Below are 22,350 nucleotides of genomic sequence, written 5' to 3' on the forward strand. Positions count from 1 at the left end.
TTTTTTTTTTTTATTTAATGTTTAGTATAGACACATGTGACCACTTATCGGTTGCTTTCTTTAATAATGACACAAATTGTGATGTGTCTAATAACACCCCTTTTTAACAAGTTCATATTCATCTTGACTTTAGGACACGTCATGCCTTGTATTTTCATATTAATCCATGTTTCAACATCACTCAAATATTTAAATGACGTGAAACTGTTCTGTCCACTGCTAACCATGCAAATATATCTAATGTTATCAAAACTGCTATTCAGAAGTTTGGGGTCAGTAAGATTTTTTTTTTCCCTTTATTCAGTAAGGATGCTTTAAATTGATCAAAAGTGACCGTAAAGACATTTTATAATGTTACAAAAGATGAGAAGTCTGCAACAATCAATCATGTTTGTCTACCTTATGTTTACATAGAAAAGCTACGGAAGAGCAGTGCAGAGTGATGAAAAAACAAATCCCGACCCTTAAGTATTTCTGTGTTTGTTTGTGTAGGCGGGATCCTGGCTGGAGTGATCTCTGATAAGTTGGGAAAGAGGGCCACCACTTGTGCTGTGATGCTTCTGCTGGCTGCGCCCACAGTATGTCATTCTGCTGATCAAATACAGGAAGCTTGTGCATTTAATGACTCTTCGCTGTGTCACTTTTATCTCACTATTGACAGTGGTGTGTGTGTGTGTGTGTGTGTTTATATTAGCTCTACGGCTTCTCTATGATGAGTCAGTTTGGTCTGGGTCCCACTATCGGTAAGACATCCAGTCCTAATGTTGCCTTTCAGTGTTACATAAGAGCTTTTGACCACCGTTGCTTTGATTCAAATGAGAGAATTAATAAGATTAACAGTGGATAGCTGATGCCAACTTTAATGTGTTATTATATTTAATGAAAAATGCTTAGTAATTATGCGGTCTGATGTTTGCATGTTATTTGCTATAAAGGCATGCTGCTGGTGTGTGGTGGTTTAGTCAATGGACCGTATGCGCTCATCACAACAGCTGTCTCTGCTGGCTTGGTGAGTGTGTGTGTCTGCTTTGTATCAGGTCTAATGTGTATTTGCATAATAATTATGCTTGTACATGTCACATGCTGTTTTCTCTGATGGATTATTATTATATATTTTTTTTTATCTATAGGGTACACACAAGAGTCTGAAGGGCAATGCCAGGGCTCTGTCTACGGTTACAGCTATTATAGATGGCACTGGATCTATTGGTAAGTGTTATAACTGCTATATCTCCAGCCACTCATCGATGTTATATTGTGGTGCTGTCTCATGTAGAGCTGAGAGGGGTCACTCTTGCACCTTTCATCTTCTGCAGGTGCTGCAGTTGGACCTTTGTTGGCAGGGTTGCTGTCCTCACAAGGCTGGGATCAAGTCTTATACATGCTCATGACTGCAGACTTTTTAGCACTGCTGGTGAGTTGAAAATAGATGCCGACTGCATTATTTCAGAGGTTTGAAAGCATAGTTCAAATAAAAACCTTAAATGTTTTTTTTTTTTTTTTTTTTCTTCTGAAAACCCTATATGCTGCTTTTTCCATACAGTTTTTAGAGACTATCAAGCTCCTAAAAGAATCGAAAAACACCATAAAAGTAGTCCATACACCCCATGCACATTTCAAGTCACCTGAAGCCATGCAATCTGAGAAACCGGTTGAAATTTGAGTTGTTTTGCACGGAAGGTTTTCTCAAATCTTATTCTCCATCCTACATTTTCAAAAGACTTGCATTTTGGTCTGTTTCTCACACATAGTTAGTATATAGTTTCAGAAGACTTCCAGACAAGTTCTAAATAAATTTATTTAATAACAAACACGCTTTTAAATAACCTAAAGTAGCTAAAAATGTAGATTTAAGCTGACATTTCTCATATTATTTGTTCCCTTAACAGCTGCTGTTATTATTTTAAGAACCAGGGTTTTAATGGTCACATGATGGCATTTTAAAAGTGTGATTTCTAATTTTTTGTTATGATTTTTTTTTATTTTATTTTTTTTATAATGAATATACATTTTTTAGTTGTCAAATTCAAGTTCTTTTCTGAAAATGAGCAGCTTTGTCAATACAACAGAAGTACCAATAATATCTTATTCGTAATGCTTATTTTATTGTTGTTTTTTTGGCCTTTTTGGAGCTGGACACAAGCGGTCACTATCAATTGTTGTATGTGAACATAGAATAGAAACTAGTTTTACTTCCCCATAGGGAAGCAAGTTTTGCGGTGAATACAGTTTGACAACACCGTACACTTAAGGCAAGTGATAAATTAACTAAAGAATTCACACACAGTTATGACATCCAAAAAGAATTAAACGAATGGTTGTATGCTCTTCAGCTTTTACTGAGACTTGTGATGAAGGAGCTTTGCTCTCATAGGAAGCGGCCGGGAGTCTCTGTCGAGTGAGTGTTGTTTTGTTCTTGTTCTTTAGTTAGTTACACTTACAAATCAATGGCCAGTCAGGGGACCTCCTATCTTTTATAAATACAGTTTTGATGATAAGTCGTTTTTTCTGTTTCTTTCTAGACTGAAGGAACATTGAGTACTTTGCACTAACTGAGCGAGAGAAGCAGTGACGGGCACTGGATATAAATGTTCATCTCTCAACAGTTATGTTATCGGACCACTTCCTACCCTGGACCAAAACTTGACTGAAACCTGTGCTTAGTCCTCTGTTTTAGAAAATGGACTATACAAAGAGACATTTCATTTCCTTTTTCAGATGAGAAATCATCAGTTTAGGGTGAAGCAACTTTAAGGAAATATTTTCTTACAGAATATTTTTCTGTCTAGTTCATCATGAAGATTCAGTCTGGACCTACAGCTCTGCTTGCATTTGTCCTTTTGGTTGTACTCAAACAAATGAACGTGACTCAATGCGAGATCAAGCCTAAATATCCCTCCAGTTAAATAATGCACAAGTGCACAACCAAAAGTAGCCTCCCTTTGCTGCTAACAAGGGGAATTTAAAATAAATGCAGTATAATTTTTACTCTAGATCCCCGCCGGGCACACAGCACCTTCATTAAACACGCAGAACAAATGTCCCTGTAGATAGTTCATAAATCCATTCTTGCATGAATTGTCACATCAAATTGAACATGACAATTTATGTAAGAATAGTTTAAGAATGATTTACACCGAATTTTGGTTGTGCTCGTGCTTCATAAACGAGGCCTATAGAGCCCATAGCCGATTGTTAGTTTATTTATGTATGTGTGTGTGTGTGTGTGTGTGTGTATATATATATATATATATATATATATATGCTAAATCTATAATATATTATAAATCTCATCTGCCTTTCTATAAACCAAAGCCAATGCTGTTAGTTGTTGAGAAAATGTGTTATATTTGGACTGTTTTCTGTGTCTTACTGTGGTGACGTTAATGGTTCTTATCCTGTTTATATATGGGAGATCCACTAGCCAATTATGACTAATTATTTTATTTTATTTTATTTTATTGTATATTTATTTATTTTTTCACTGCTGGCCTGTGACTTAATGAATAAATGTTGTGTTTTGAGTCCGTATGACGGAAGGTTAGCAATCGTGTTTATCAGACCACTATTCATTCATATACAAACAGACTTCAAGCTGTTCTATATTAATAATATAAGATATGTCAACATCATAATTTGTTTTCTTTGTAGGATGCAGTATGAAAAATTTAAAATAATTTCTGTTTCCAGGTTTAAAATGTTCCCATCAAGCTCGGTTTGTATGATCTGTGAGCAAACCCAAAGTGTCTCCTTGACTGTAATTTTATGTGCACATTTAGGACCCGCACCTGCCTCTGCAGCTATAAATATTTAAAGTGTCTATTTGAATGTTCAGGTTACTGTAGGATTGTGTCGTTCTGCTGAGCTAGAGGCACATGTAGATGCTTGCTATAAAGCTGGACCTCTTATGTAATCATACGTGTAGCACGTGTGCATTTGCCCTTACAGGATGACATACTCTAGGTAAATTAATGTATCTGTATAATTTATGGGTAGTTCCCTAGTGTAATGAGAGAAAATACATTGTGCCTTCTTTCTATTTGTGATTTTGTATAGGGATATGTCTTTGGAGTGTTCATTTGTAAGTTATTATCAGTACCTTTACAGAATCCTGGAACAAGTAGAGTTTTGGGAATTAGCTGTACTGTGTTGCTGCGTGTGCAAAGAGGACATTTTGAATAAAGCAGACACAAAAGGCAACACATCTTCCTCCTTTTTTTTGACAGTGCAAGCTATGTGCTTTAAGAATTTTGTTTTAATTATATAATTATAATAATTTTATACACAGATTCATGAATGCATGATTAAATACAATGAATACTAATAAAGTATGTATCTATATATAATAAAACGTAAGAATTTATTAGTGATGTTAATCGATTAAAAAAATAAATAAAATGTACATTATAATTGAGAGCAATCTATTTTAATTTTTATTAGACTTTAAAAAATATCTTCTAATTTAAGTGAACTTAAAATATTCTTCACATAAACCCATTATAATAAATAAACTTCAGCAAGTAGGAAATGTACAGAAATTGAATAAAGTTATATAAACACTAAATTCTAAATTAAATATTGATGAATCCTTATAGCTATTTCCTGTTTTTTCTTTTGTTCTTTGATTAACAGACATCATAGCAGCTGTTAGGTTATTTTGGCTGCTTATTGAACATGATGTGGATCTGATACGCATGGTATTTTCTCACAACTCTACCTTTTCTGACTCGCTTCAGGTCTTAAAGGGCCTGTTTTGCTTTTTCTCTGATCAAATAGCTATCCAATCGTGAAAAGACAAGGTGTAAATGCCCTCCAAAACGCTTTCAAGATGGATTTAAATCCGATCGCTCAAACTTCAGAAGGTCTGGGACGCATGCTCCCGATGTTGCAGCTATGATAAAATCTGGTATGCTAGGTAGACGCACCTATATTAGCATAGGTTGTTGTTGGTTTTTTTTTTTAATCAATAACATGGAGATAAAATGTATCTAAGTTTAAATTCACAGTCATCTAAACTTTAAACAGCAGAATAAAAATACTGTACATCCAAAAAGTAACTTTTCTACCTCAAATATAAATAAATATACAGGTGCATCTCAATAAATTAGAATGTCGTGGAAAAGTTCATTTATTTCAGTAATTCAACTCAAATTGTGAAACTCGTGTATTAAATAAATTCAATGCACACAGACTGAAGTAGTTTAAGTCTTTGGTTCTTTTAATTGTGATGATTTTGGCTCACATTTAACAAAAACCCACCAATTCACTATCTCAACAAATTAGAATATGGTGAAATGCCAATCAGCTAATCAACTCAAAACACCTGCAAAGGTTTCCTGAGCCTTCAAAATGGTCTCCCAGTTTGGTTCACTAGGCTACACAATCATGGGGAAGACCTTTTCCACGACATTCTAATTTATTAAGATGCACCTGTATATATAACTATTAATGCAGTTAATGCAGAATTAAGTAAAATAAAATAATAATAATAATACAGAATTGAATATATATTCAGTGCACTGACCATTTCTCTACAAAGTGATTTTGAAAAATTCTTACCCAGTAGGCCTAATAACAAAAATGAAAATCTATTGTTCAGAAAGTGTAGAAACCATTGTCACATTATATGTTTTCTGTTTCTTTTACATAAAATAAATATCCAGTCGAGCTCTAGCTCTAGATAATAAGATATTCTATAGACACCGGCCTCATCTTAAGAGGTCAGTGAGAGTCATCGAGTGCTTTGAGTGTCCATGTGCAGGTGACACAATCATCAGTGCACACACACAGACAGGTGGCAGTCAGGCAGTGAGAACAAAACAGATAGACTTTCTCTGTTGAAAGGATAAGTGTTCCATGGTGTGTGAATTCATACATGCATATAATTGAGTATAATGAGCATGTTTCACCGCTCGGGTCATTACAGTATAACAGATGAATCATCTGACTTGCCACAGGGAATCACACGCTTCCCCTGAATGACTCTAGTGCTGAACCCGTGTTCATTATGCTACCTCACCGCCCACAACCCAGACTAACCTTCATGAATTCATTATTGTGTCATGATTATTTCACGTTACATTAGGGTCTTTAAGTCAAGTCAAGTCACCTTTATTTATATAGCGCTTTTAACAATACAGATTGTGTCAAAGCAACTGAACAGCATTAATTAGGAAAATAGTGTGTCAATAATGCAAAATGACAATAGTAAACACTCATTTTTCAGTTAAAGACAGTTCATCATTGAATTCAGTATAGTTGTAAAGCACTGCAGTGTATCTTTTGGTATTATAAGTATTATACGCTGTAGAATCTACATTTGCTATTGTATTTCTGATGTTATCTATTTTATCAGTGAAGAAATTCATAAAGTCATTACTATTAAACTGTGAGGGAATATTTAGTCCCAAATATGGACTATTTAGTCTCTACTGTTATGCAGTAAAAATTATTTGTTTTTATTGTTATTTAAGGAATTAAAGAATTCATCAAATCCATTCATAATCATCTTTGTGCTGTTGTTTTCCCACCCTACTTTTGAAAGTATAGTTCATTTAAAAATGTAGGCTATTTCTTCAGTGGAACTGGCTTTTGTACATTAAAGGGAAGGATTAATAGGGAAAGTGATACTGAGCACAAATAAAAACTGATTACCATTTTTTTTTTTTAAATGTAATACATGATATTATAAAACATTTTATTGAACCCCCCCCCACCCACACAGACACACACACATCGGTTAAAAAATAAAACTGCATGCATCTTGCGGAAGAACATTGTTCTGGTTGTCTTTCGGCTCAATCGCCCGGATGAATGTGGAATATGAGAAATAGCAACATTTAGGCTATTTTCGTTTTACAATAGTGATTCACCGGAAGTTCGCCGTTTTTAATAATCGATGGTCAATTTTTCTCTTTCGTTAATTATGACAGAAAAAAAACAACAACCTTAATAGCTTTTCCAACGAGCCAATGTAGGATGGATATGCATGCAATTTCCCGCGAAATCCGTCCCGACAGCTCTAAAATATAAGCCATTAGTATAGATGTATTTTATTAATATATTTATTTATATAGTGTATGTGGGTAAAGAAGGGTTTTAGAAGATCTAGTTTTGCACTCTGTCATTAATAGCATTACAAAATACTTAGTGCAACTTAAAGTAAAGACCAAAAAAAAAAAAAAAACTGGTAGGTCTAGATATTTTGTGTGCGCAATCTGCTAAAACAAAAATAGTGGAATTATTTAAAATTCACATTTATGTTCACTTAATGTTAAAAATAACTAATTTTATTTCCATATTTGGAATAAAAAAAATATGAGCTGTCTGCTGCGGCATGACCCTTTAGGTTTCACACACGGCATCCTCGCGGGTCCTTGTGGGGCTCGGTTACCATGGAGATCATAAGGAGAGCGCGCGCTAGTGGGAGTGAAGGGGGGGCGAGTTGAGAGATCAGTGGCGACACAGTATCTGCGTTATTAAATCCGTTCCAGTTCAAAGAAACGGTCAGAAGTTTATATTAGGGCTGTCACGGCGGCACCGAACGAACGGAAGCCGGTAGTCTGTAGGCCAGGGCAGCGGACGGAGAGAGAGGGCAGCGAGATGGGCAGCGCGTCTTCGGCGTATCGGATGATATACCTGGACGCGGACGGACGGACTCAGAAGGTAAAACGCGCAAACTCTGACTAACGTTACATGCATGACGGAAAGAAAGCACATTAACGAATAAACGGTTCAGAAAGTTTCAGCTGCTTTAGTATCTGTATAAGATCATGTTTATTATATGACTCTTTTGGTAACATCGCTTTAAAACTGGTTATATAATAATATTACGAATGTATAAATATGTAATATATACTCCATCATATTAAAATTATGTACAAATCCATAAAAGTAACATTTAAAGTCTCTTTTTAATCACTGTATATTTTATTTTGTCAGTACAGAACAACCTTGAATATTGAACCATGTTACCATTTTATACAGTAAACAACTAATTATTTACCAATGAATATTTGAGAACTACAGTAGATTGAATTCAAATTTAGAGTTTTAAAATTTACATGTAGATTGAGATGGAGCAGTTCAATTTATTAATGCTTAAGCTTTTTCTTTACCTAAAACATCTTCAAAGAAAATTAAATGAAACAGCCAGAAATGACTGACTGATTTGACTATATGGCTCTTTGGGGATTATTGATGTTACATTGTAGGTTTTCTGTTTTTTGCATTTACTCTTCACCTATAACAGAATTTTTAAGAATTCTAGTCATATGAATCATTTTCACTGATCTGCACTTGTTAACTGTACATTTTCACTCTTACTGTTATTCACACCCTCTTTTTAATGACTCCAGGTTGCCTTCATAAAACGGTTTATTCGTTTTTACACACAGAGTAGCCAGTATGTGATGCTTCACCACATTATAAAACTCACGCTTGGTCATGTTTTCGTGGAAAATCTCAACTCTGTCATGAGGTTGTAAGTGAACAGCCGGTCTGATAGCCTTTAATAATGTTTCTAATTAATAGATCTGGTATGATTGAGATATTATCAGTTAAATTACAGGTATCCAAGTGACAATCAGTTTCTAGTTTGTTGGTCACACTTTATATTAAGTGTCTTAACTACTACTGTATGTGCTTGCACTTTAAAAATATCCTGTTAAATTTACAGTGAAATAAATAGAGGCCAGAAATTCACTGGCAATGTTTCAGGGATTTCGTCAAGTGACGTAATGATATACCAGTCTACTTGAACTACCTAATTTGGCTTTTTATCTCAGAATGTACTGATAACCACCACGATAATACAGGTGGTATACTAGAAAACCACATGATGAATCAGAGTTCATCGTAAGTGACCTGTTCATAAAACATGGCCAGTACAGGCAGTGCACAGGGTCATACGCACAAACACAAGACGCCATCAGGGAAACACACCTGACATGAAAATAATGCAACAAATATTAATTAAACTTCTGGAAATATCATTTTACAGTTTTGCACTTTAAATGATATGGTAATTCATAGTTTTAACTTCTAAAGACCATAAATTTGACAGATTTTACAGTAAAATTACTTTTAAAGGAGTCTTTCACCATATATAGTAGTAGCTTTTTACTATAGCATTTTAACAGTTTTTTTTCTGTGAAAATTAAAAACCTTTTATACAGTGTGCATTAAAATGCATGACATGATATTCAGTTCACTGTAAAATAAAAGTAAGCTTAAATACTATTTGTTACTAGTAGACTATTATAATAGCACTTTTTACAATGGGGTGCAAATTATGATGCATGCTATTTCTGTACGCGTGTGATTACATGCAGTGTAACAATACATGCATAAACTAATATAAATTGGGACTAAATAATTGCTTGCACCAAATTAGTGTGTTTTGCATACATTATTAGAGTCATACAATGCTTATGTGTTATTCTGTTTGTTACAAATGTCCATCTGCCTGCCATTGTTCAGCCTTGGCAATGGGACAAAAACAAAATAATCAGCATTTAAAAGCTTAGAACACAATGAAAAACAAATGGACATTTTAATGAGCACATCTGTGTGTATGCATACACCCACACTTTCTGCACACACACAGTGTATACGACAGGAGAAGTGGTGAAATATCATTTTTGTTCTAGTGCAACTGCATGTCTTCAGGCTTTTTAGTGGGTATTCAATTAGAGCTCTACAGTCCTGAAAATACTAGAAACTTCTCAGAGAACTGTATTTAGATGCTCCACTGCTAAAATGAAACTATTATAACAGAGTTTTGCACCGTGGTTGGTGGTACATAATTTTATCATCTCTATTCTCTAAGGCTGTTAGTTGTGGGTTTTATGTTTCATCTTTGACAAAGTGCACAATTAGTAGCCCCTTTTTTGGACACTAATAAGTATTTCTCATATATTTGAACTCAGAACCTGCAATAGTATTGTGGAACAATTCCCCCGTTCTCCCTCTTTCTCCCACCATTTTGCTCACTCTCATCTGTCTTTGCAGTTCGAAGTCTTATTATCGTTCTCGCTCTCTTTTCCTCTTCCTTCGCTCGGTCTGTCAGCTGCACCCCGCTCATTGTCTTTTTTGTGTTGTCACCTGTTTTTGCTGTCTTGTTGTGCCTGCTGATGATAGATATACATGTGTTGTAAGTGGGTCAGAGTGCTCAGAGTCAGGACTGACAGACACTACATACAAATGATGGACGACAGCACTTGGCCTTGGCTGTGTGCAGAGTCTCAAATAATCGATAAACTATCAACTGTGATGGTCAGCATCATACATAGTATGATATATATATATATATATATATATATATATCATTATAGTATTAAACAATGGATTAAAAATCATCAAAATGCATTATTATTATTATTATTATTATTATCACTAATTACCTTTTTACTAATTTTGACAGATTTCTGTTATGATCTTGCCACCTACCCAGAATTTTTAACTTCCCCTTTAAAAAGTGTTAAAATCTGGGAAATTAGAGTGTAAAAATTATATTTCAATAATTTATGCATTTATGCCTAAAATGTAATAATTTAATAACAAAGAACTGCTGTCCCTTATAATGGTGTCATTACCATCATGCCACACATTTTAGAAAAATATTGAGGTTTTGCAAATTTGGTTTTGTTGGAATGAAAATTAAAAGGGAGCCTTTTTCTGCCAAGACATCAGAGAAACCATTTGAAAATTTGCAAAATTCTCTATATTTGGTTTTGTTGGAATGAAAATTAAAAGGGAGCCTTTTTCTGCCAAGACATCAGAGAAACCATTTGAAAATTAGAAACATCATCATGGTCTGAGAGAAGCTTTATTAGGTGTCATTACCAACCTGTTCAGCATTTGATCATTTTTATTCGTAAAACAAATTTATTTTAATTTCCATGTGAAGTGACATGAACTGACATGCAGCTTATTGTATTGGCAAGTCCAAGGCCCCAAAATGTCCTTACCATCACACGCCATTACCGTTGCACACAATATTAAAAATCCACACCACCATACCAAAATTCACAGGCTGATCAAGGTTTTATCTTTAACATAGCATAAATAAGTTTTATTTTTCAGGATTTTAAGTCAAAAGTGGCCCTGACTGAATAAGCTCAGTTTATTTTAGAGACACTGATCAGACTTTCTGTTTCTTTTAGGTGGTTTTCAGCCGTTTCTGCAGCCCATGTGATATAAAAGAGTTATTCTGCACTGCCACAGGGCTCTCCAGGTACAGTATATGTGAGTGTGTGTGTGTAGTTGAAGTGTTTCCACTTTTGAAGTGCTCCCATATTTAGAGAATGTATCTGCTGCTGACAGGAACACAACCATCTCCCTTCTGGACTCAACAGGAGCAATGGTCTCCATTGACCCCACAATGCCAAACAACTCAGAGAGGTAACTTAGCACTCCATCCCATTTATAAACATAAATCCAATGCTTTTTAGCTGTAAACGTGCCTTATACACATGCATACCTCTGAATCAGTTTCACACACTAATGTCAAAACATTTCATTTAGTCAGAATCTCTTAAAGGGGTCATATGATGCGATTTCAAGTTTTCCTTTCTCTTTGGAGTGTTACAAGCTGTTCGTGAATAGATAACATCCCTAAAGTTGCAAAGACTAAAGTCTCAAACCCAAAGAGATATTCTTTAAAAAAACAAAATAATGTTCTTTTTTAGCAACGCCATATGACCCCTTTAAAACTGATTTTATAGCAAATGGTCCACCATATGGTGTTTTTATAGGTAAGAAATAAAGCAAATAAGTCATTTCACTACTTTTTATATAGACCTTTTTTTCTACAGGTTAATTAAAATGGCCAAACTCTTTAGAGTATTTCATCTCTCTTAGCAGTAACTTTTTTGTTAAATACTAAATGTTGGAGAGTTTATAATATAAAACCAATCCAATTTAACGCCAATTTGCAGACACACTCAGGGAAACATAAAGACGTTGTTTAAACATTCAGAGGTGAGAAGCCCAGTAAACTAGCCTACTGTCTGAGCCTTATCTGTTGGTTATATGGAGATCTGCCCTACATGCTAGACAAACAATGGATGGCAGCCAGATATAGATAAAGGGGAAGGTACTCTTTGAGAACCATGTACCCATTCACTGTCACAATCACAATCGACTGCCAGAGGAGTAGACATCTTGGATGGTAATGCTACAGAAAACTGCAGCTCTCATGAAGAGTTACTGGACTGTCCTGTAGGGAGAGGGGACGTGTTTTAGTGTGGTGCCAACTGCTTTGTAACTTCGTTTGTCTGTCCTGGTGTTTTTGAAGGTCACCGTACAAAGTGGTGCCAATAACTGGCGGACAACTTGCAGGTAAGTGTCAGATGTTCTGAATGGGATTTCACTTACCCTGAATGTTTTTGTATGTGTGAATCACATCTACAGCGCTGTGCTTTCACTGATAGTGTTTACATTCCGGTTGAAATGGGAAACGGGGTTTGTTTTATTATGAAGACTGAAACAGCTCTGGAGTTATAACTCATATGTTCTCAAATCTCCATAAATGGAGTGTGCGGAAAGCTGCGTGTGTTCACAAGAGCAACTCCATTTTTCATTTTGCGAACACTCCTGCAGCGGGGGTGGACTGCAGTCTTTTCAATTTAAATGTGTTATCATGAGCAGAGAAGTGATTATAATCTTTTATTGATTTCAAAGCAAACTTAGATATACAAGGTCCTTTTTTGGACAGATTCTCTGATTCATCTGCATTCCAAGACTGTTTCTTAGTAGATTTATTGTCAACATAATATATTTTTCTACTTGGCTTTTCAATATCCTATCAATTACGCACAAATACTGTGGGTGTTTTTGGAACAACATACTACCATGATACTGTTTCTGCATTATAGAGTATAGGCTACTACGCATAGTATGCACATTTTCTGTATGTATGGACTACATTTGGCAAAATGTGCTGTATCAGAGCAGACTTTAATTGCAAATTTTGTGAGTTGTTGGTGAAGAAAAAATGCATTAATTCATTGTCGTTGTTTGTAAAAAAAAAAAGAAGTACACAAAAAATCTTCTTTTGTCAGTAAATAAAAAAAGACAAAAGGAAATATGAAATTGCACAATGTGCCCATTTAATTCCAAACAAAATCACATAAGCATATCAAATCATAATTACAACCTCCAAACATGTGAGTAGGAACTGCACTGGAGGGCATGAAGGCAGCAATAGCCTGGTTATGTTAATGTGACCTCTGACCTTTGTGAAGTCATTTGGAGATGAAGATGAGAGAGAGTGTGTGCAGTGAACAAAGTCTGTTTAACAACGTAAGAAATCTGTCCGTTTGCATCCCCATTCATCTTTTGTTGCTTCACTGGTGTGGGACCCCCAGATGACCCCCACCTTTAAAAAGTCTGCCATTTTTGGCAGGCTTTGTTGAGCCAGTCACCTGAACCTAAATTCCATATAACTAATGACTCTGGAGTCACAAGAAAATGGCATCATGTCAACATTGATTGGCTGATGGAACGAGAGGACACACACAGGACACTTTACTGGTTACTATCCTGAGCTGAGATGTGAAAGACAGCAGACATGTGAAAACACTGGCAGAGTGGCAGAGTATTATGTAGTGGAATCTTACCAATATAAACACTACAGTCCAAAAGATTAGGGTCAGTCTGATTTTTTAAATGTTTTTAAAAGAAGTCTCTTTTGCTCACCAAGGCTGCATTTTCAGAGTGGCAGAGTATTATGTAGTGGAATCTTACCAATATAAACACTACAGTCCAAAAGATTAGGGTCAGTCTGATTTTTTAAATGTTTTTGAAAGAAGTCTCTTTTGCTCACCAAGGCTGCATTTATTTAATCAAAAATATAGCCTAGTAAAAACAGTAATTGTATTATAATTTAAAATAACTGTTTTCTATTTAAATATATTTAAAAATGTAATTTATTCTTGTGACGCAAAGCTAAATTTTTCAGCATCATTACTCCAGTGTTGAGTGTCACATGATCCTTGAGAAATCATTCTAATGTGCTGATTTTTGTAACATTATTAATGTCTTTGCTGTCACTTTTGATCAATATAATGTCAGTTTACCATCAGTGACTACGCTAACCTGCCAAACCTCGAGCTGCAATGACAGCCAGCCAATAGGACGTTATTGTGTCTCAGGTCCTTTTATTAGGCTGAACTTTGGCCAAGACGGTGAGTGGAGCTACATTTGAAAGTGTGAATATTTATCAGGTCTCACTCTCTATAATTGTAGCTGTCAAGATTGTGTAAGAAGTCACAGTTTCTCTGATACAAGAGCAGGTGAAATTATCAAGAAAACTGGGATTTGTTTGTTCATCTTCATATTCTTAAAGAATTATTTATTCATTGTACATCTTTATTGCTTATTTTATTTAGGCTGACAGGAGGAAACACAGATATGTGAAACACTTCATACATCAGTGTTTGGCCATGATTATGGATGTGGCTTGTTTTCTCATCTCTCAGATAAAGAGGAGCTTTTCCAGAATGTTTTGACCCAGGTAGCAGAGCAGTTCTCCAGGTATTATCACTGTCTCTGCTTCTGTATTTTATGTTCAATCTCTCAGCTAATTCATAATGACCTTCTTTTGATTGAATTTTGAATACCTTTTGGTATTGCAAGGATGAATGATCTTTGTATATTTCTCTCCATCTTCTCTCCAAGGGCATTTAAAATCAACGAACTGAAGACTGAGGTGACAAATCGCCTAGCCATGCTGGAGAAGAGAGTGGAGTGTGAGTTTTCAACTGTTTTGTCCAGTGTTTTGCTAATGGAAAGAGTTCATGTTCAAATTTCATTTCAGCAGAGTTCTAATCTTCACAAACAAGACATTCTGAATGCTGCGCTCTGTGAATTACTGATCATTTATTCTGTAGTGCTTCCAACATCAGCAGTGCATTATAGGTGACATTATGGTGAACCCAGTGCAGCATGTAGTATCTTTTGCATTAGGGATCATGATATGAGGAAGTAGATATGTTTTGTGTTTGATTTATATAAGTGGCTCATGTCAGAAGCCTTCCATACCACAGCTGATGACTCAAATAGCCAATGATGGCTATTTATTGTGTGCAATATATCCTATAAGATTTAGCGCTACAGCAGATGATGCCTGTAGTTGACACAGGTCACATGTCATGCACTTGTCATTAACAGATGAGCTTGTTGTGCACAGTGTTTTTTTAGAGACCTGGCTTCTGAGACATTCATTGTTGTTAATGAAGAACTTCAAGAAACACAATAGCATGCATAGAATCTTGAGTGTATCACCCGAAACGTGTCCAGGTCAATCTTCACTCCAAAATCAAAGGAAAAAATAACTTATATAATATAAATATAGGCGTAAATTATTTATGTACAATATTTATTTATTTATTTATTTAATTGCATTATTATTTATTTTTATGTATTTTTAATTAATTAATTAATTTATTCATTCCCATTTATTTATTTACTTTTTCATTCATTCATTTGAAATGTGACCTGGGCCTGTTCTTTACAGGTTTTCTTGAGATCCACTTATTTGGCTTCCTGTTGATGTGTTTTGTACCTCTAACATCTATCTTCACTCCAAAATCAAAGGAAAAAATAACTTGTATAATATAAATATAGGCGTCAGTTATTTATGTACAATATTTATTTATTTATTTATTTAATTGCATTATTATTTATTTTTATGTATTTTGAATTAATTCATTTATTCATTCCCATTTATTTATTTACTTTTTCATTCATTCATTTGAAATGTGACCTGGGCCTGTTCTTTACAGGTTTTCTTGAGATCCACTTATTTGGCTTCCTGTTGATGTGTTTTGTACCTCTAACATCTGAAAATTGTCATTACTCTACACTTACTTTGTTTCATCATTTGGCAAACTCTTTTTATCCAAAGTGAGTGACCTGGGGTTAAGTGCTTTGATGAAAGCTAATAATCGTAATAGCGCTTTATGGATATTATGGGATCTCTCCAGTTCATAGGTTACCTATTACTTAACTTTTCTGTTCACTCATTCGCTATCTTCTATTTAGCCTCTTTGATAAAATTCTATGAGGACAATGTAAGTTATTATTTACATTATTTGGTGTAGATTTGGATCTATTTACTTTGTCACTTGCATGCCATTCACATGTATAAGGCACTTCTGATCTTTTCAACTGTATTTAGAAAGGAAAGTTATTCATTAGCCTTTTACACTGTATATTTTAGAAGGCTCTGTACCTTGCTGAAGCGTCATGTGCATGGTGCTGTGTACCATCAGAGTATCAACAGAACATGTAAAATACAAAATTAGGTCACAGTTAAATTTTTTTGCTCTTATTGCTCCAATAAGCATGACTGTCATGAGTTCATTTGTTTAAACATTTGAATATATCCTTGCATATTTGTGTAAAGTAGGTGGAGCTATGTTTTCCCATGATTCCTTTTTTCTGCTATCAGATTAAATTGGGCTGTGCTGGATTCGACATCTATAGCACCCTAAAAACAGATGTTTTGACTTAAAAAAACAACAACTAATAAATACATTTAATGCAACAGTTTGCATCAGCCTTTTTGAGGTTGTGATAATAGGTTCCCTGATTGCATCAATAAACTAAATTGCAACAATACTGATTGTTTTCAGATACTCCTCTTTTCTGTCATTGGCTGGTCAAATGGCCACAAACGCAGCTATTGTTTAAGCCAATGTTGCTGTGTTGGACTGGATGGAATGATCAGTCAAACAGTGCTGTGTTTCAATAATGCAAGTGTTTACATTCCTACGACTTTCTTGTACAAATGAGCTGTCTCTGCACATTATGCCAGGAGGATATGAGAAAGTCATTTCAGGTGATTTATTACTGTGCATGGCCTATAAACAGAATAGTAGCAGGAAGTCCAGAGATTATATGATGTATATGATTACACTAATTAAATTATACAATGTGAGTGCAGAGGCCGTGTGTCTAATCAAACTGGACAGTACTTTGGCTCGAAATTCATCTATTATTTGGTAGAAGTAATACCAAATAATATTAAAGAATAAAAAAGAATAAAAAAAGAGCTATCAATCTGTCAATCCTTTCCGTGTCCGGGCTAAATTAGACAGCTGCCAACATGGAAAGGTTGTGTGACATATCTTTATCCTCACAACCAAGGTTTGAGATGTAAATAAAAACAGCTGTCAAATAGATGACAAAGCTGCTTGCACTTCAGACCAGCAGGATGATTTTGGACAATGGAGGGAAACATGCCAGACAGTGACAGGTGTCAAATGTACTTTTTATGGCTCAGCAGTCTGTATGAAAACCATGCGGCTGCAACCCATGTTCACCAGCTCATTTCCATATTTTCTCTGTGTTTGGCTCACTTGAAATATGTAAACCATCTTTTATGTGTCATACTTGAATGCACTATGTGTGTTTCCTCTCTGTCTCTTCAGTGGAGGGGATGAAGGTGGTGGAGATCGAGAAATGTCGCAGTGACATCAAGAAGCTGCGGGAGGAGATGGCCTCCAGGAACAGCAGGTCAGTGACCTCACTGCTTTTTCTGGAGATGTTGGAGTGGCATTTTTGAACTGAATAAAGGCTCAGTTTAAATAGCAGGAAATATCAGTAGCGCCTTGCAACTGATTTTACATCTGTAATCTGATGTGTTTCCAAGTAAAACAGGATATTTAATGAGAAAAAATGTAGGTCAAGACTGGATTTTATCCTTCAGGAAATGATTTTATTGTGAAAAGTTACATGAAGTCAGGTGGTTGGAAGGGTGACGGTGAAAAATATGAGTTTCTAGGTGATGTATAAGTTTAATATAATTGTATTTGATAATATAATATAATATAATATAATATGAATAAAAAAAGTCCACTTCAGTGTACTTAAAAAAGTACAAATTCATGACTTTAACACACTTAAAGTAATTTAACTTGTAAATGGTGCACTTTGTAATAATTTCAAATTATTACAAAAATTTGAAGAAATACAATTTGTATATAATACTAAAGCACATGTAAAGTACTTGATTTTAACTGTAGCGTCTTATCGATATTACATTTAATGTTAATATTTTTTAAATGTACAACTTCAACAAACGTGTAATTACAAATATTTTTAAATACATGACGTACACATTTCCATACAAATGACAGTAACGTATATACTAGTTTATGATAAATGCTTGGCTGTACATTTGGCAGATGGCTACATTTTAACCATATTTAAAAGAAGTAATTATGAAATTACATACAAGATGTACTTTAGTCCTACTTAAGTGGGTCAAAAATACAACACTAGTCCAGCTAATTGCATTTAATATAAATTATATACTTAAAACATAAATAATATTAAATTCTATTACTATGTAATTAATTAATTAACTCTTTCCCCACTAATCTTTTTTTTTTTTTAAGTTAGCAGCCAGTGCCAGCATTTTTGATCGTTTTTACAAATTTCATGGCCCCCAGAATATTTTGTTGTATGAATATCTGAACATGCAATATGTCAAAAGAAAGAACAGAGCTTCTGCTTTTAAACAAAACACACCGTTTTATTCTAGCTTCATTTAATCCTTTTTTTATCAACAATTGAATGAGGTTAAGTCTCATCAAAAAAGCAGCATTTTGAACGAAAAGCTCAGAAATTTTTGTTTTTTTATTTTTTCAAAGACTATGACAGGATCATATTCAGAACGATGATCAAAATATAGATGGAGTAAATTGAGTCCATCAACACCCCCAAAGCTTGCACAGTCCTACACCACATTTCATTCAGTACTGTTAGGCAGTTTTGATTTATATGCCGTTGAAAATTTGATGATAGCATCAGATACAAGCGTAAGCAATGCTTCTTCAGTTCGCTTGTTTCTGCTTCTTCTTCACTTGTTTTTGGATCTGGAGATTCTGTACTATTTCAGAAGATGTGTAACATCGCCCCCTACCATATAACAGTGAAGTGTCAGGGAAGCATTGTGTCGTAAATGACGGAAAATCCCATCAATGGCAGGAAAAGAGTCAAAATACAATCAAGTGCCCTAAAAAAGTACTCATTTTAAAAACATGCTAAAGTGTATTTCATTTTCACAAAGGAGTAACTATAGCAGGTTATTGATAGCACTGTTCATGCTGCTAGCTTAAATGAGAGGAGAATTAAGAAGCAGCCCAGGTGTTGTCTTAGTCAGCTCTTGTTAAAAATACTAACAGATGAGGTCAAGTCTTTTCCCTTTTGAGTCTTAATGAGCTGACATGGCTCTCACATGCTCTCTTATTAGTGAAGGATCAGATTTTAATCTAGATGAATCAAAGATAACTCTCTTTGAGAGATGTTGACATGGTGCTTAAAAAATGAAATGCACAGCATGTTCTGTACTAAAGCAACTGAGCTCTCAGTGCTTTTTACCTTTGCAGTAGTTTCCTAGATGACAACAAGAAGTTAACTCCTCGCAGAGATGTGCCTTCATACCCAAAGGTAAAATGGCAGATGTGTTTGTAATGGGTTCCTTTATTATTTTGTGTACTTATTCTGCTTTAATAATATGATATAGGACAGCATATACAGTACCATTTAATTACAGCAAGGTTTGTAATCAGAGTTCAAGGTTTATCCTTTAGAGAGCCACATGGTTTATGTTTAAGAATATATTAAGGAAGGTTTAAAGGGATAGTTCGCCCAAAAATAAAGATAAAAAAATGCTCATGAAATATCTACAAAATAATTACAAAACATTTAAAAGAAAATATACACTACCATTCAAAATTTTGTGATTTTTTAATGTTTTTGAAAGAAGTCTCTTATGGCCACCAAGGATTTGTTTATTTGATTAAACTACAATAAGAACAGTAATACTGTTAAAATAACTGTTTTGTATTTTAATACATTTTAAAATGTAATTTATTCCTGTGATGTAAAGCTGAATATTTTTAATAATTATTAAAAGAAATGTGTTTTATTTATTTATTAAAATCTTCACATAGCTCTTTTCTGCCAGTCAGGCTTGGCTTGTTGACAACAACAAGAAGTCAAGTCAAGTCACCTTTATTTGTATAGCGCTTTATACAATACAGATTGTGTCAAAGCAGCTTTACAGCGGCGAACAGGAAAATTGTTTGTCAATAATGCAAGACGTCAATAAATTTGTCAATTTTTCAAGTTAAAGTCAGTTCATTGATGATTCAGTGATGTCAATGGCAACAAAAGCCTATAAAAGAAATGTAAAAGTAGTCATTATTGAAATCTCAACAAGTCCTATCTACATTTACATTAAGATTGAAAAATATCAATTTCATGTCACTGAGGTTATTATTGTGATTATTGACCTCTCGGTATGTGACTTGGAATATAGTAGATTATGGGCTACATAAGGTATTATTTTTTGACGCTTTATTGTTGTGTTCACTATAAACTGGAAAAGAGCTGTGTGTGGATTTCACAAAAAAAGAGCATACATTTGTAATGACATGACAATGAGAGTGTAAATAATGATGTGAGTAAATAATAATGAATTTACATTTAAAGAAAGAATTCTTATTTGGGGTTAAAACCGGTATGTTGAACATAGATGTGAATGTGATGTACGCAATGGCCACAGCCAGGCGTTGGTCATCGGGGGTTAACTGAGAGCTCTGTCACCTGCAGTACATGCTCTCCCAGCAAACCATAGATGCCCTCAGAAAACCCGCCTTTGACGTCTGGCTGTGGGAGTCCAACGAGGTAAGAGTCTAACATGCCACTGTTCTGTCTCGCCCTGTTTTCTCTCTTCTGCGTCTGTTGCTTGTGTTTGTGGGGCTTTTGTAGTACCACCTCTCACAGGAGACAGTAGAAGCTTTGAGGCAGCCAGTCTTCGATGTGTGGCAATGGGAACCTAACGAGGTGAGGATCGGCCAAATGAAAGACGCAAAGTTCTACTGAAGTTGATGTACCAATGCACAAGATGTGTGATAGACACTTGGTGAAAATGACTGACATGCCAAACCACATTGTTTGTACTGCAGAAGATACTATCATCAGTGTTTTGTACTTTAAGATGCTGAGTTGTTTGGAGCATATGTACCATGACCTCGGGCTGGTAAAGGACTTAAATATTAACCCCATCACGCTGAAAAGATGGCTGGTAAGACTATACTATAAAATAATAATCCTTGGGCTGCGTTTCCTGATAACGGTGTCTCTTAGCGCGCTACGAAGACTCTAAAGATACACCTTAACTAGGGGTATACCTTTCCTAGGTCTGTTCCCCGAACTATACCTTAGGATGCTGCTTAAGGTAAACCTTCTTACGTGCGACGTTAGCAGGTGCTGTCCATGGCGGTGGTGCTGAATAGGTTGATATCGATGGCTCGAGAATCGATTGTTCACTACAGGAGCTCTTTCACTGCGTTATAGAGCGGGTAAAGTATTGAGAAAGTGATGTTCATTATAAAGAAGCACTTTAGAAATATTAGAAATTGCATTTATCGGGGCTCACTGCATTTATAAACTAATCAAATTTCAAACTAAATGCAACCTTGGATATCACACATATATATATATATATATATATATATACAGTGTGATAATATGCTATTTGGTGCTCAAGAAAAATGTTCTATTGTTATCAATATTGTAAACAGTTGTGCTGCTTAATATTTTTGTCTAAAAAAAAATTTCTGGATTCTTTGATGAATAGAACATTTCTAAAGAACAGCATTTATTTAAAATAGAAATCTTTAACAATATAAGTGTATTTACTTAATTTTGATCAGTGTAATGTGTACTTGCTTAATAAAAGTATTAATTTCTTTCAAAAAGAGTTAAGAAGGTTTCGGGAAACGCAGCCCAGGTCATTTTTTACCTGAAGAAGGTTTTCTTTTTCCTGAAAATACTGTTGTCACATTGGACTAAAACCTACTGACATTGCTCACACTGGGTATAACAACGTTTTGGGCAAATTTGTTTCCCCAACCTTGTTACACTTGTGGTGTTTAATCTTTTTGTCAAATTGTTTTCAGATTTTGTATTTCTTTTTGAAACTTGTTCATTAATCTGAACTTATGCACCTCCGTTAATGAGTGAATATTGTCAGAATTATCTACAAATAATGTTAGTTTTTTTTTCCATTTAAAAACTGAAGTGTATAAGCTCAGATCAGTGCTCTACGATCAGTCAGTTCCAAAAAAGAAATACAAAACCTGTGCTAATTGAAAGAAAACAAATTGACAAAAAGATTGAGTTCAAGATTTGGTGATAATATAGCATAATGAGAGATTTACAAGCTGGGAATAACTAATTAAATAAAGGATTTTCAAAACAGCACAAGTGATTTTTTTTAAGAATATATAGAGTATATATATATATATATATATATATATATATATATTT

General features: G+C 34.7%; 1 protein-coding gene across 1 annotated transcript in view; it reads left to right on the forward strand.

The window, feature by feature from the left end:
• Positions 1–22,350, forward strand: part of LOC107688655 (glycerol-3-phosphate transporter-like) — a 41,343-nt gene that overhangs the window by 14,189 nt on the left and 4,804 nt on the right. Inside the window, exons 13-26 of the mRNA XM_016486372.1 lie at positions 493–578; positions 695–743; positions 936–1,009; positions 1,131–1,209; positions 1,317–1,414; positions 11,166–11,236; positions 11,326–11,403; positions 12,299–12,342; positions 14,484–14,538; positions 14,683–14,753; positions 17,439–17,523; positions 19,401–19,461; positions 20,788–20,862; positions 21,017–21,103. Coding sequence (XP_016341858.1) covers positions 493–578; positions 695–743; positions 936–1,009; positions 1,131–1,209; positions 1,317–1,414; positions 11,166–11,236; positions 11,326–11,403; positions 12,299–12,342; positions 14,484–14,538; positions 14,683–14,753; positions 17,439–17,523; positions 19,401–19,461; positions 20,788–20,862; positions 21,017–21,103 — 1,013 coding nt within the window. The remainder of the gene's footprint in view (positions 1–492; positions 579–694; positions 744–935; positions 1,010–1,130; positions 1,210–1,316; positions 1,415–11,165; positions 11,237–11,325; positions 11,404–12,298; positions 12,343–14,483; positions 14,539–14,682; positions 14,754–17,438; positions 17,524–19,400; positions 19,462–20,787; positions 20,863–21,016; positions 21,104–22,350) is intronic.

The sequence above is a fragment of the Sinocyclocheilus anshuiensis genome, unplaced genomic scaffold (genome assembly GCF_001515605.1).
Source record: "Sinocyclocheilus anshuiensis isolate Anshui unplaced genomic scaffold, SAMN03320099.WGS_v1.1 scaffold834, whole genome shotgun sequence".
Taxonomy (NCBI): domain Eukaryota; kingdom Metazoa; phylum Chordata; class Actinopteri; order Cypriniformes; family Cyprinidae; genus Sinocyclocheilus; species Sinocyclocheilus anshuiensis.